The 10,472-nt window shown below is 39.4% G+C and overlaps 1 protein-coding gene and 1 long non-coding RNA gene across 2 annotated transcripts in view; one reads left to right on the top strand and one right to left on the bottom strand.

Moving 5' to 3' along the window:
- The window catches only part of LOC125921366 (uncharacterized), a 63,227-nt gene that overhangs the window by 25,856 nt on the left and 26,899 nt on the right, over nt 1-10,472 (bottom strand). The gene's annotated exons all lie outside the window — the stretch shown is intronic.
- LOC125921364 (protein transport protein Sec61 subunit gamma-like) lies at nt 7,600-7,922 on the top strand. Its single transcript, XM_049628892.1, has one exon. The coding sequence runs from the start codon at nt 7,631-7,633 to the stop codon at nt 7,835-7,837; it is 207 nt and encodes a 68-aa protein (XP_049484849.1). The 5' UTR covers nt 7,600-7,630; the 3' UTR covers nt 7,838-7,922.

The raw sequence follows: 10,472 nt of genomic DNA, 5'->3' as shown, positions 1-10,472 counted from the left end.
AAGTTTATTTATTTTGAGAGAGAGAGAGAACACAAGCGAGGAGGGGCAGAGAGAGAAGGAAAAAGAGGGAACTCCAGGCAGGCTCTACACGGCCAGTGCAGAGCTCCATGCAGGGCTTGAACTCATGAGCAAGATCATTACTTCAGCTGAAATCGAATCAGACGCTTGACTAACTGAGTCACCCAAGGCACCCTGAAATAGGTCAGGTTCTTATCCAGCCCTGACACTTAGTCCTAGCTGTGTGTCCAGTTGAGCAAATTTAGTCTCTCTGGAGCCTTAGTTTGTCCAACTATAAAAGATGGAGTAGGGTCACAATGCTCAAATCACAGGGTGATTGTGAGAGTTGCATGAGATCTCTCGCTTATATAAAACCAAAAGCTTCATAAATAAAGCCCAATTTCCTCTAAGCTCAACTTTGCCTAAGTCAGACTCTAGGAACACCACTGAAAATTTACTTGAGGGAGTCTAAGAACACCCAGGGGAAAAATTAAGATATCTGCACCAAAATACAGACCTTCTATTGTATTACAAATATTCACTTGTGGTTGAAGATGGAAACAAAATTAGTCTCTTTTTTCTATATGGGCTCCCAGAATACATCTCACCACTTATCATATCATACTTATCATATCACACTAAGTTTCTTTTTTGACTGCACATCCCTGGAGGCAAGCGGTTTATCTTTTAATTCTCTAATCCCATTAGAGTTGGTACATCCATAGTGTTTCACTAAGTATTTATTGAATGCATAGACAGATGGATAGATCCATAAATTATTGCCTTCCTGCCTGTCACATGGCCATTTTGAGGATCAAACGAGATAAGGTATGTGGAAGTGCCTTTCAAAAGAACTCAGTGAACTGGCTTTGCTTTCTCAGGCCACAGGAAGAAGGCTGCAAGTGTTTTTCAAGGCAGGAGAAAAGATGACTAATAACCTGGTGTTAAAGTAAGGATGTAAAACTTAAAGTGTAACCTTATTGCTCAGCAATGTACATTCTTAGCCATGTTCCTAAGTAATTAACAAAAGCAAAGTTATGAATTTGTCAGCCACGATTTTGTTCAGGAAAACAAATCATTCTAGATATTGGAAGTATTGAGGGAGTAAAGGTAGGGAAAGTTGCCGCTAGAATTCAGGAAATTAGGAAGTACAGAAATTGCAGAAAAGTACTGTCAATGACCTCAACTGCAAGGAAGGAAGGAAGGAAGGAAGGAAGGAAGGAAGGAAGGGGGTGAAGGAAGGGAGGGGAGAAGGAAGGAAGGAAGAAAGAAGGGAAGGAGGGAGGGAGGGAGGGTGGGAGGAAGGAAGGAAGGAAGGAAGGGAGGAAGGAAGGGAGGATATAAAAGAAAAGAGTTATGTACACAAGCTTCTACTTCAGAGAGCAGGCCAGCACACTTTATGTATATAAATTCCCCCATATTTTTTAGCAAGCTGTTGCCTTTCAGATCCAAATTTACTCTTCCCTGCCTGCTCTATGAAAATGGATCTGGGCCCTTTAAACATTTTTCCTTCGTCTACTGACTAAATATTAAGTTTTGTCAGTAGAGGGCACTGGAAAGATTGCAGGAAGAGCTTGCAACCTGGTGTGTGTTCTCTTGAAGATCCAGCACCTGGCTCCTGCAGCAGGAGCCACTTTTCTAGCACCACAAATATAGCTCCTAGAGTATAAATGGTTTCCCCAACTCCTGGCAGCCAGCTTCCCCTTTTACCCCCCAGGCAGTTTTGTAGCTGCGTACCTTCTGTGAGACACCTCCCCACGAACAGATTTCCCTGGCAGATTTCCAGCAAATTCCACCAGAAGAGCTCACAGCAACCTGTCAACTGTTCAGTGAGCCACGGCCTGGGCCTCTCCAGCAAGGTCTGGAGCTCAGCGCTGAAGGGGATGAATTCTTCCTTGGGCACTTGACCTCAGCCCTAGGGGTGGGAGCTGCTCCCTATACCTGCTGGTCCTATATTATTTAGAGATCTACTTCTTACCAATGCTTCATTACACAATCCTCTGTCATAGCTAATAATTCTCTATATTAAACTTTCCCTGCTCAAATTGCTGTATGGTTTCTTTCCCTTTACTGAATCCAGACCAATTTATCCCTCAATAAGTTTTAGTACATCAGTATGTAAAATAATTCTTTACCTGGGATGACTCACTTCGCTTAGCACCTCATATCCACTCATGCACTCATTTATTTATTCATTCATTCAACAAATATTTATGAAATACCTACTATGTAACAGGTACCGGGCTACAAAGTCTCACCTGCGAGGAGCTTACAAACCAAAGCAAGATAGGGACAAGCGTGAGAACAAGTATAACCAGTTCACTGAATCCTGTGAACCAAGTAGAGTACAAAGATAAAATGGTTTTCTTTGTTTCCAAATACTCTCCCCGGTTGTGTTATATCACTCTTTCCCCTCACATCTCAGGCAGATCCTGTAGCTTTCTGGTCACTTTTAGCTATTAAAATTCCATGTTTAAACTCTGACATAAATGTTCCCTCTTCTCCCCCAGGTCAGGCTACCTCACGAGTGGAAGAGTAGAGTAGAAGTCTGGAATACCTTTGCTCTCTCCCTCCTGTGTGCTGGGGTGGGGAGGTTGAAGAAAAAGTATCGCCTATAACTGATGCTCCACGTCTCATGTAGCACATGGTGCACATCCTTCAGGAGCCCTGGGAGGCGTCTGCACCGCAGGGTTCCTGAGGGGAGGTCCAGCCCTAGTCAAGCTCTTTCAGGTCCCCTCTTTAGCTCCTGCCCCTGACGGTGCTCCCACAGCAGCTTCCGGCTGGAGTCCCACTGCCCAGCAGGCACTCCTTTTGCCCTGGATACCGGCTAGTTGCTTCAGGTCACACCACCATCTCTCTCCAGTTCTCCTTTGCCCTGCTCAGGTAGGCCCAGGGCCCGCCACCAGATCCCAATCCACCGCCTCAGCAGTATTCCATCTGAGGAATGGGATGCCACACTCCCATTCTTGCAGATGCCTCCAGCCCCTGAATTCAAGTCTCTTCGAGTTGCATCTTCACTTGGCTTAGGGAAAAAAAGAGAGCAAACATGGGAAAGGGTGGGAAAGAGCCACAGCATTTCCTGCCAGGCTGACCACCTGCGATTCTGAAAATGAACCCCTTCTAGCCTTCCAAGTCATTTGGCACCTAGAACGATGTGCCTGATGGCATCATTTCCGAGTCAGCTCTTCCTCAGAAGGCCCTGGAGTGGCTTTTAGACCCAATATTGGTAGCTCTCCTCACACTGTGAGAGACTCTCCTCACACACGTTCAACCCCCAAATGGACCCTATTGATAGTTTTAGACAGGGAGTCCCTCCCAGCCTCCTCCCCATACACAGGAAATTCCTATTAAAATACAGCATGATTAGCACCACAATACTGATGCTCCATGGGTACCTAACCCAGGCTCGAGATGGTTTTTGCAGAGTAGGTAATATCTAAGTTGAGTCGTAAAGGACACGTTTATCTAAACACGAAGTATGGGGAGAAGGTACCCAAAAGAGAGGTGAGTTCACATGGAAGTTTGGAGGATACAGTGGCTTTTTCCAGGAATTGCAAGTTTTTCCTATAACTAATATTACCAGCATTTACAATGTGCCAGGCATTTTTCTGAGTGCTGGAGGTACGGCAGAAAGCAAAACACCACGAAAATCCTGACCTTCACAATGCTGACTACCCTGGTGGAAGGAAGGGGGCAAGACAGAGCAGAGAGGAAGCAGAGAGGCTTCAGGGAAAAAGGGGCCAGATACAAAGGGCCTTGAAGCCTAGCCAGGAAATGCTGGCTTATCCTAAGGGCATGGGAATACCACTGATTTTAAGCAGAGAACTGTGAGAGATTTATATCATGTCACTCTGTTTCAGAGTATATTTTCCTTTGTATTTTCCATAAAAATCCTCTCCATTCATTTTTAAGGTTAGCACAATCCTGACAAAGGTGGCATACAAAAGAATCTCAACTACAAATATCGACACAAAAATCCTAATGACATTGGAGCAGTTAGTTAAAAATTCAGAAAAGAATAACGATAGGACTTCAGATTGCACATGACCAAAAATAAATTTCAAGTGGATCAAAGTTTTCAATATAAAAATAAAACTACAAAAACACTAGAAGAAAATAAAGAAGGATATTTTATAATCTCAGAGGAGGAAGACACTTTTAAACATGATGCAAAATATTCAGAGTTAAAAACTAATCAAAATTTTAAACATTTAAGAGGCAAAAGTTGGGGCACCTGGGTGGCTCAGTCGGTTAAGGATCCAACTTCAGCTCAGGTCATGATCTCGTGGTCCGTGAATTCGAGCCCCGCTCTGTGCTAAGAGCTCAGAGCCTGGAGCTTGTTTCAGATTCTGTGTCTCCCTCTCTCTCTGACCCTCCCCCATTCATGCTCTGTCTCTCTCTGTCTCAAAAATAAATAAAGGTTAAAAACTATTTTAAAAAAAAGAAGCAAAAGTTATCATACACAAAATGTGAAATCACAACTAGAAAAACATACACAATATATGTGACTTCAAAGAGGCAATACATATAAAGCCCTCACAAATCAACATAAAATAGTTTAATATCACATCCCAATAAAATAAGGGAAGAAGATACAAACAAACATTTCTTTGTAAAAAAAATTATATATCAATGTTGTGAAACATCTCTTTTAAAAATGTTTCACATTTAAAAATAAAACCTTGGGGTGCCTGGGTGGCTCAGTCGGTTGAGCAGCCGACTTCAGCTCAGGTCATGATCTCACAACTTATGAGTTCAAGCCGGGCATCGGGCTCTGTGGTGACAGCTCAGAACCTGGCACTTGCTTCAGATTCCATATCTCCCTCTCTCTCTGCCCCTCCCCTGTTTGTTCTCTGTCTCTCTCTGTCTCTCAAAAATAAATAAATGTTTTAAAAAAAATTTTTAATAAAATAAAATAAATAATAAATAAATAAATAAAACCTAAAGTTGCATTATCATTTTTGTTTACGTTTTTTTTCCAGCTTTATTGAGATATGTGTTTCTCAGGCTTTTGGTTTCACTGTGTTGCTGAAGTTTAAGTGGAATCCTGATCTCTCCTAGAACTGTATTTGTTCATGGAGAGCTGCCTAAACTGTTGATCTTTGCTGGGGGACAGAAGCAGGGTTTTCTACTTCACCATCCTAGGACGTCCTGCATTGGCTTTTTTAGTAATCACATCCACAGCCTTGTATCATACCTTTTAATGCTTGTAATAAACCAGATGCCCTATAATTTTCTTCACAAATTAATACCAAACTGGGTTTTCTCCATTCTATCCTGGTATAATTGCCCTTTTGAAGCTAAATTCCAAGTCTTTATTTATATTACACTCAAATTTCAAAATGATCTTAACAGGTCTAAATTCTAGGCTGAAATGAACAATCATAATTTCCTATCTGTCATGCCAGCTCTCAATCCCAGCTTATATTTTTATCCCAAGTCATTTTTCTTAAAGATGAACATCTCAGGAACAAAGAAAGCAGACGTAGTCAGGTCAAAGGAGAAAACCCCAGCACAATCCATGAACAGGACAGGGCTTCTGTGAAGGTGGGAGCTGCCCCAAAAGAGGCCCAAGCTTGGAAATGGCAAAAAAAGGTACACAAAGGGGAGGGGAGAGGCAATCGACCACATGCCTGGTGACATTAACAGGTAATGCAGCCAGGTGGTTCATCCCATGCCATTTATGCCAAGCAGAATGAAGCAGAGGGATGGATGCTTGGAGGAAAGAGGCCATACAGTGCCTGGGGTAGCTGGGGAAACTCAGACGTAACATGGATTCTCACCATCAGATAACTGGATACTCGCATCCTACCAGGACCATGTCAACTGTCTCTCCATTACAGGCAATAGGGCATACAACAGGAAATCTCAACTATCCAGATGAGTACAAAAGCAATAATGTTCTAATATTTGTATGAAACTAACAGCAGGAAAAGGAGGTATTAAACTCAACAAACAGAACTAACACCCAAGGAAACAAAGTTAATGGAACCAACAGGTAGAAACATTAAAAGAAGTATTGGGAAAAGAACCAGTTAGATCTTGAAAACAATAAAAATAAAGAGCACAATAGGTGCAGCTGGGGAGCAGTTAATAAGCCAAGAAATTCAGAATACAGCCCGATTTTTCAAGGGGATTAAAAATATGAAATGAAAGTCGGTGTCATTTCTGCTGCATTCTCTTGGTAAGAAATGAATCACAGGTTGGTTACGCAGCCCAGATTCAAGGTGGAAGGGACTACACAAAACTGGAAGGGATGACTCACAGGGAGCATCAGTGTGACATTCACCCTCCATACACCCCATTATTCTGTTTGTGCCTCTATTATCACTTGTCACATGATGTTATAATTTGTTTACTTGTCAGCCTGCTCACTAGACTATGAATGTCATGAGGGCAAGAACCAACTCACTCATCTTTCATAGCCACAGTGCCTGGCTCAAGTCCTAGCACATAGCAGGTTCTTACTAAAGGTTTGTGGAGGGGCACCTGCAAGGCTCAGTTGGTTGAGCGTCCGACTCTTGGTTTCGGCTCAGGTCGATCTCACAGTTTCGTGAGTTCGAGCCCTGCATCAGGCTCTGTGCTGGCAGAAGCCTGCTTGGGATTCTCTGTCTCTCCCTCTCTCTCTGCCCTTTCCCCATTTGCACTGTCTCTCTCTGTCTCTCAAAATAAATAAATAAGCTTTAAAAATAAAAAATGAAAATGAAGGTTTGTGGAACTCAATTATTCCTGTCACAATCATCCAGAGTATACAGGGTCAGAGCATCTGGCTCTAAAGATAGTTCTGGACCATGTGGGCTGTAGCTCTAAAAAACGTAAATTATATCAATTATTTTCAACGTAAAGATAACCTCCAGAAGAAATGAGGTAGGACAGGTAAGTTCCAAGACATTACAGGTAAAGGAGACAAGGAAAACATAATCAATTCAACAAAAGCCTTTTAGATACCTTACTTAGAAATCTACAAATAGATATAACATAATTAATAATATGGCAGATCTGAATAAAATAACCATCAGACTTGAACTAAAGATACAAAAAGAAAATTTTGCAGTCAATAATTTGTAAGCAAACACACATCACATTTATAAAAACTATGTATCAGGCCACAAAGAAAACCTGAAATTATTCAAAACGCAAACATCATGCAGATCATATTGTAACATAATTTAAAATTCACAAAACAATTGATAGTCACTTCCTCCCAACCCCTCAAGGTGAATGTGAACTCAAAAAATGTCTGGGTAAAAGAAAAAAAAAAGGAAATTATAAACCTAAGTATAACACTAACCATAAAAGAAATATAAAAGATAAGCAAATGTCTCCTTCCTGAAATTGTATCAGGTCCATTTGATTTTGTAGGTGAGTTCTGTCAAGCTTTCAAGGTTAAATTTTCCAAGTTACACAGGGCACCTGGGGGGCTCAGCTGGTTAAGCACTGGACTTCAGCTTAGGCCATGATCTCATGGTTTGTAGGTTCAAGCTCTGTGTCAGGCTCTGTGCTGACAGCTCAGAGCCTGGAACCTGCTTCAGATTCTGTATCTCCCTCTCTCTCTATGCCTCCCCCACTCTCTCTCTCTCTCACTCTCAAAAATAAACATTAAGGGCGTCTGAGAGGTTGGCGGGCAGGCATCATGGATCAGGTAATGCAGTTCGTTGAGCCGAGTCGGCAGTTTGTGAAGGACTCAATTCAGCTGGTCAAAAGGTGCACTAAACCTGATAGGAAAGAATTCCAGAAGATTGCCATGGCAACAGCAATAGGATTTGCTATAATGGGATTCATTGGCTTTTTTGTGAAATTGATCCATATCCCTATTAATAACATCATTGTTGGTGGCTGAATACCTTTTTAGAAGGGTTTTTCATCTTGGGGAATGGTGAATAAGTGAGGATTTGAGAAGCTCATGGAGTAAAAATCTGTCTATATGCTTTGTATTTTTCTTTCTTTTTGTGTCTTCCAAGATGTTTTGTATTTGTAAATTAAAATAATTTCAAAATAAAAAATAAATAAATAAACATTTAAAAAAAATTTTTTTAACTTCTAAGTTACATAAATAAGCCCAGATCACAGAAAAAGGTTTAAAATATTTTAATTAAGGGCACCTGTTGGGTGGCTCAGTTGGTTGAGCATCCAACTCTTGATTCTGGCTCAGGTTGTGATCAAGGGTCATGGGATCAAGCCCCACATCAGGCTCCGCCCTGAGTATGGAGCCTGCTTACGATTCTCTCTCTCTCTCCCTCTGCCCTTCTCCCCCACTCAAATACTCTTTCTCTCTAAAATAAATTTTTTTTAATTTAAGATTTTTAATTAACACTATGAAGTTAGCATAATATTGATATCAAAACCAGAAAAAGAATACACAAGGAAAAATATATATAGGCCTATCTATCTCATGTATGAACATATATGAAAAATGTTTACACAGGAGAATATTTAAATAATGAAAAAATATTATTGATTCCAGGAATTCAATGTTAGATTACATTTTTTTAAATCTTATATACTGAATTACATTAACAGATCAAAGAAGAAAACACACAAACATTTCAATAGATGATAGAAAAGTTGGTGATAAAAGTTAATATCCAATGCATTAAAAAAAATCAGCAAGCTAGAACAGAAGGAAACATCAAAACTCAAAGCAAAAATTATACTTAGTGGCAAAAATTAGAATCTTTCCCATTCAAATCAGGTACAATGCAAGGATGCCTGCTATCACTGCTACTATTTAAAACTATAGTAGAGGACCTAGCCAATTCAGTAAGTAATGTAAAAGAAAAAAGCTCTATAGGTATTATAAATATGTAATAGGAAAAACCTTGAGAATTAATTGACAGAAAGCTGCAACAAGGTAGCTGAATACAAGATCAATATACAAAAATTAACAGCTCTACTATAAACCAACAATAATGAATTGGGAAAAAAAGAAATATCCCATATACAATAGCAATGAAAACTATTATCACTATAAATAAACAGGAAATATATAATACCTCCATAAAAAAACCTCTAAAAATTTACTGAATTTATTGCATAAAAGCAGTCCTTAACATATCTCCCCAAATTAATTTACAAATTCAAAGAAATCTCAATTAAAATCTCCAAGCGAATTCTATAGAGAAAAACATCTTTCTTTCTTTCTTTCTTTCTTTCTTTCTTTCTTTCTTAGGATAAAAAATGTTTGGGGTACGTGGGTGGCTCAGTTGGTTAAGCGTCTGATTCTTGATTTCAGCTCAGGTCATTATCTCACAGTTCACGAGTTCAAGCCCCACATCAGGCCCTGCGCTGACAGCAAGGAACATGCTTGGGATTTTCTTTCTCTCTCTCTCTGTCCCTCCTGCACTCTCTCTTTTTCTCTCTCAGAAGAAATAAATAAACTTTATTTTTAAAAAAAACAAAAAGAAAGAAAGAAAGAAAGAAGAAAGAAAGAAAGAAAGAAAGAAAGAAAGAAAGAAAGAAAGAAAATGTCCTAGACAATCTTGAAAAAGAGCACTGAAAGGGTATTTGCCATACTAATTGTCAAATATATATTATAAAGCTTTCAGTAAAATTTTTAAAGGGGGCATTGGAGCAGAAATAGACAAATAAATTAATGGTACAAAAAGAGAAAAACCCTAAACGTACCTACACATATAATAGGGATTTGGTGTATGATTGTATTGGTGTGGTATATTGAATCATTGGATAAAAAATGAAGTATGTAATAAATAATTTTTAGAACAAATGACTACCAATTTGGAAGAAAGTAATTAGATTTCCTGCCATTCACAAAAATAAATTCCACATGGATTAAAGATTTTAAGTTAAAAAACATGAAAAAGAAGAAAATTTAGAATGTGTTTATAATCTTAAATTCAAAAAGACTCTTTTAAACAAAATTCTTAGATAAATACTAAAATTTGGAAGGAAGTAAGTCAGAGAAAGCCAAATACCATGTGATCTCACTTTTACATGGAAATTGAACAGAAAAAAAGTTCATAATACAGAGAACAGATTGGTTGTTGCCAGAGATAGGGGTTGGGGAGTGAGTGAAATGGGTGAAGGGTGTCAAAAGGTACAAACTTCCAGTTATAAAATGAATAAATTATGGGAATGTAATGTGCAACATGGTGACTATAATTAATACTACTGTATTGCATGTTTGAAAGTTGCTGGGTAGCAATAGCACTGCTAGGAATTTATCCAAGGGATACAGGAGTACTGATGCATAGGGGCACTTGTACCCCAATGTTTATAGCAGCACTCTCAACAATAGCCAAATTATGGAAAGAGCCTAAATGTCCATCAACTGATGAATGGATAAAGAAATTGTGGTTTATATACACAATGGAATACTACGTGGCCATGAGAAAGAATGAAATATGGCCTTTTGTAGCAACATGGATGGAACTGGAGAGTGTGATGCTAAGTGAAATAAGCCATACAGAGAAAGACAGATACCATATGGTTTCACTCTTATGTGGATCCTGAGAAAC

Source organism: Panthera uncia, chromosome C2 (assembly GCF_023721935.1).
Source record: "Panthera uncia isolate 11264 chromosome C2, Puncia_PCG_1.0, whole genome shotgun sequence".
Taxonomy (NCBI): domain Eukaryota; kingdom Metazoa; phylum Chordata; class Mammalia; order Carnivora; family Felidae; genus Panthera; species Panthera uncia.
Note: the sequence above shows the minus strand (reverse complement) of the source record. Positions and strands in the feature narration are given on the sequence as shown.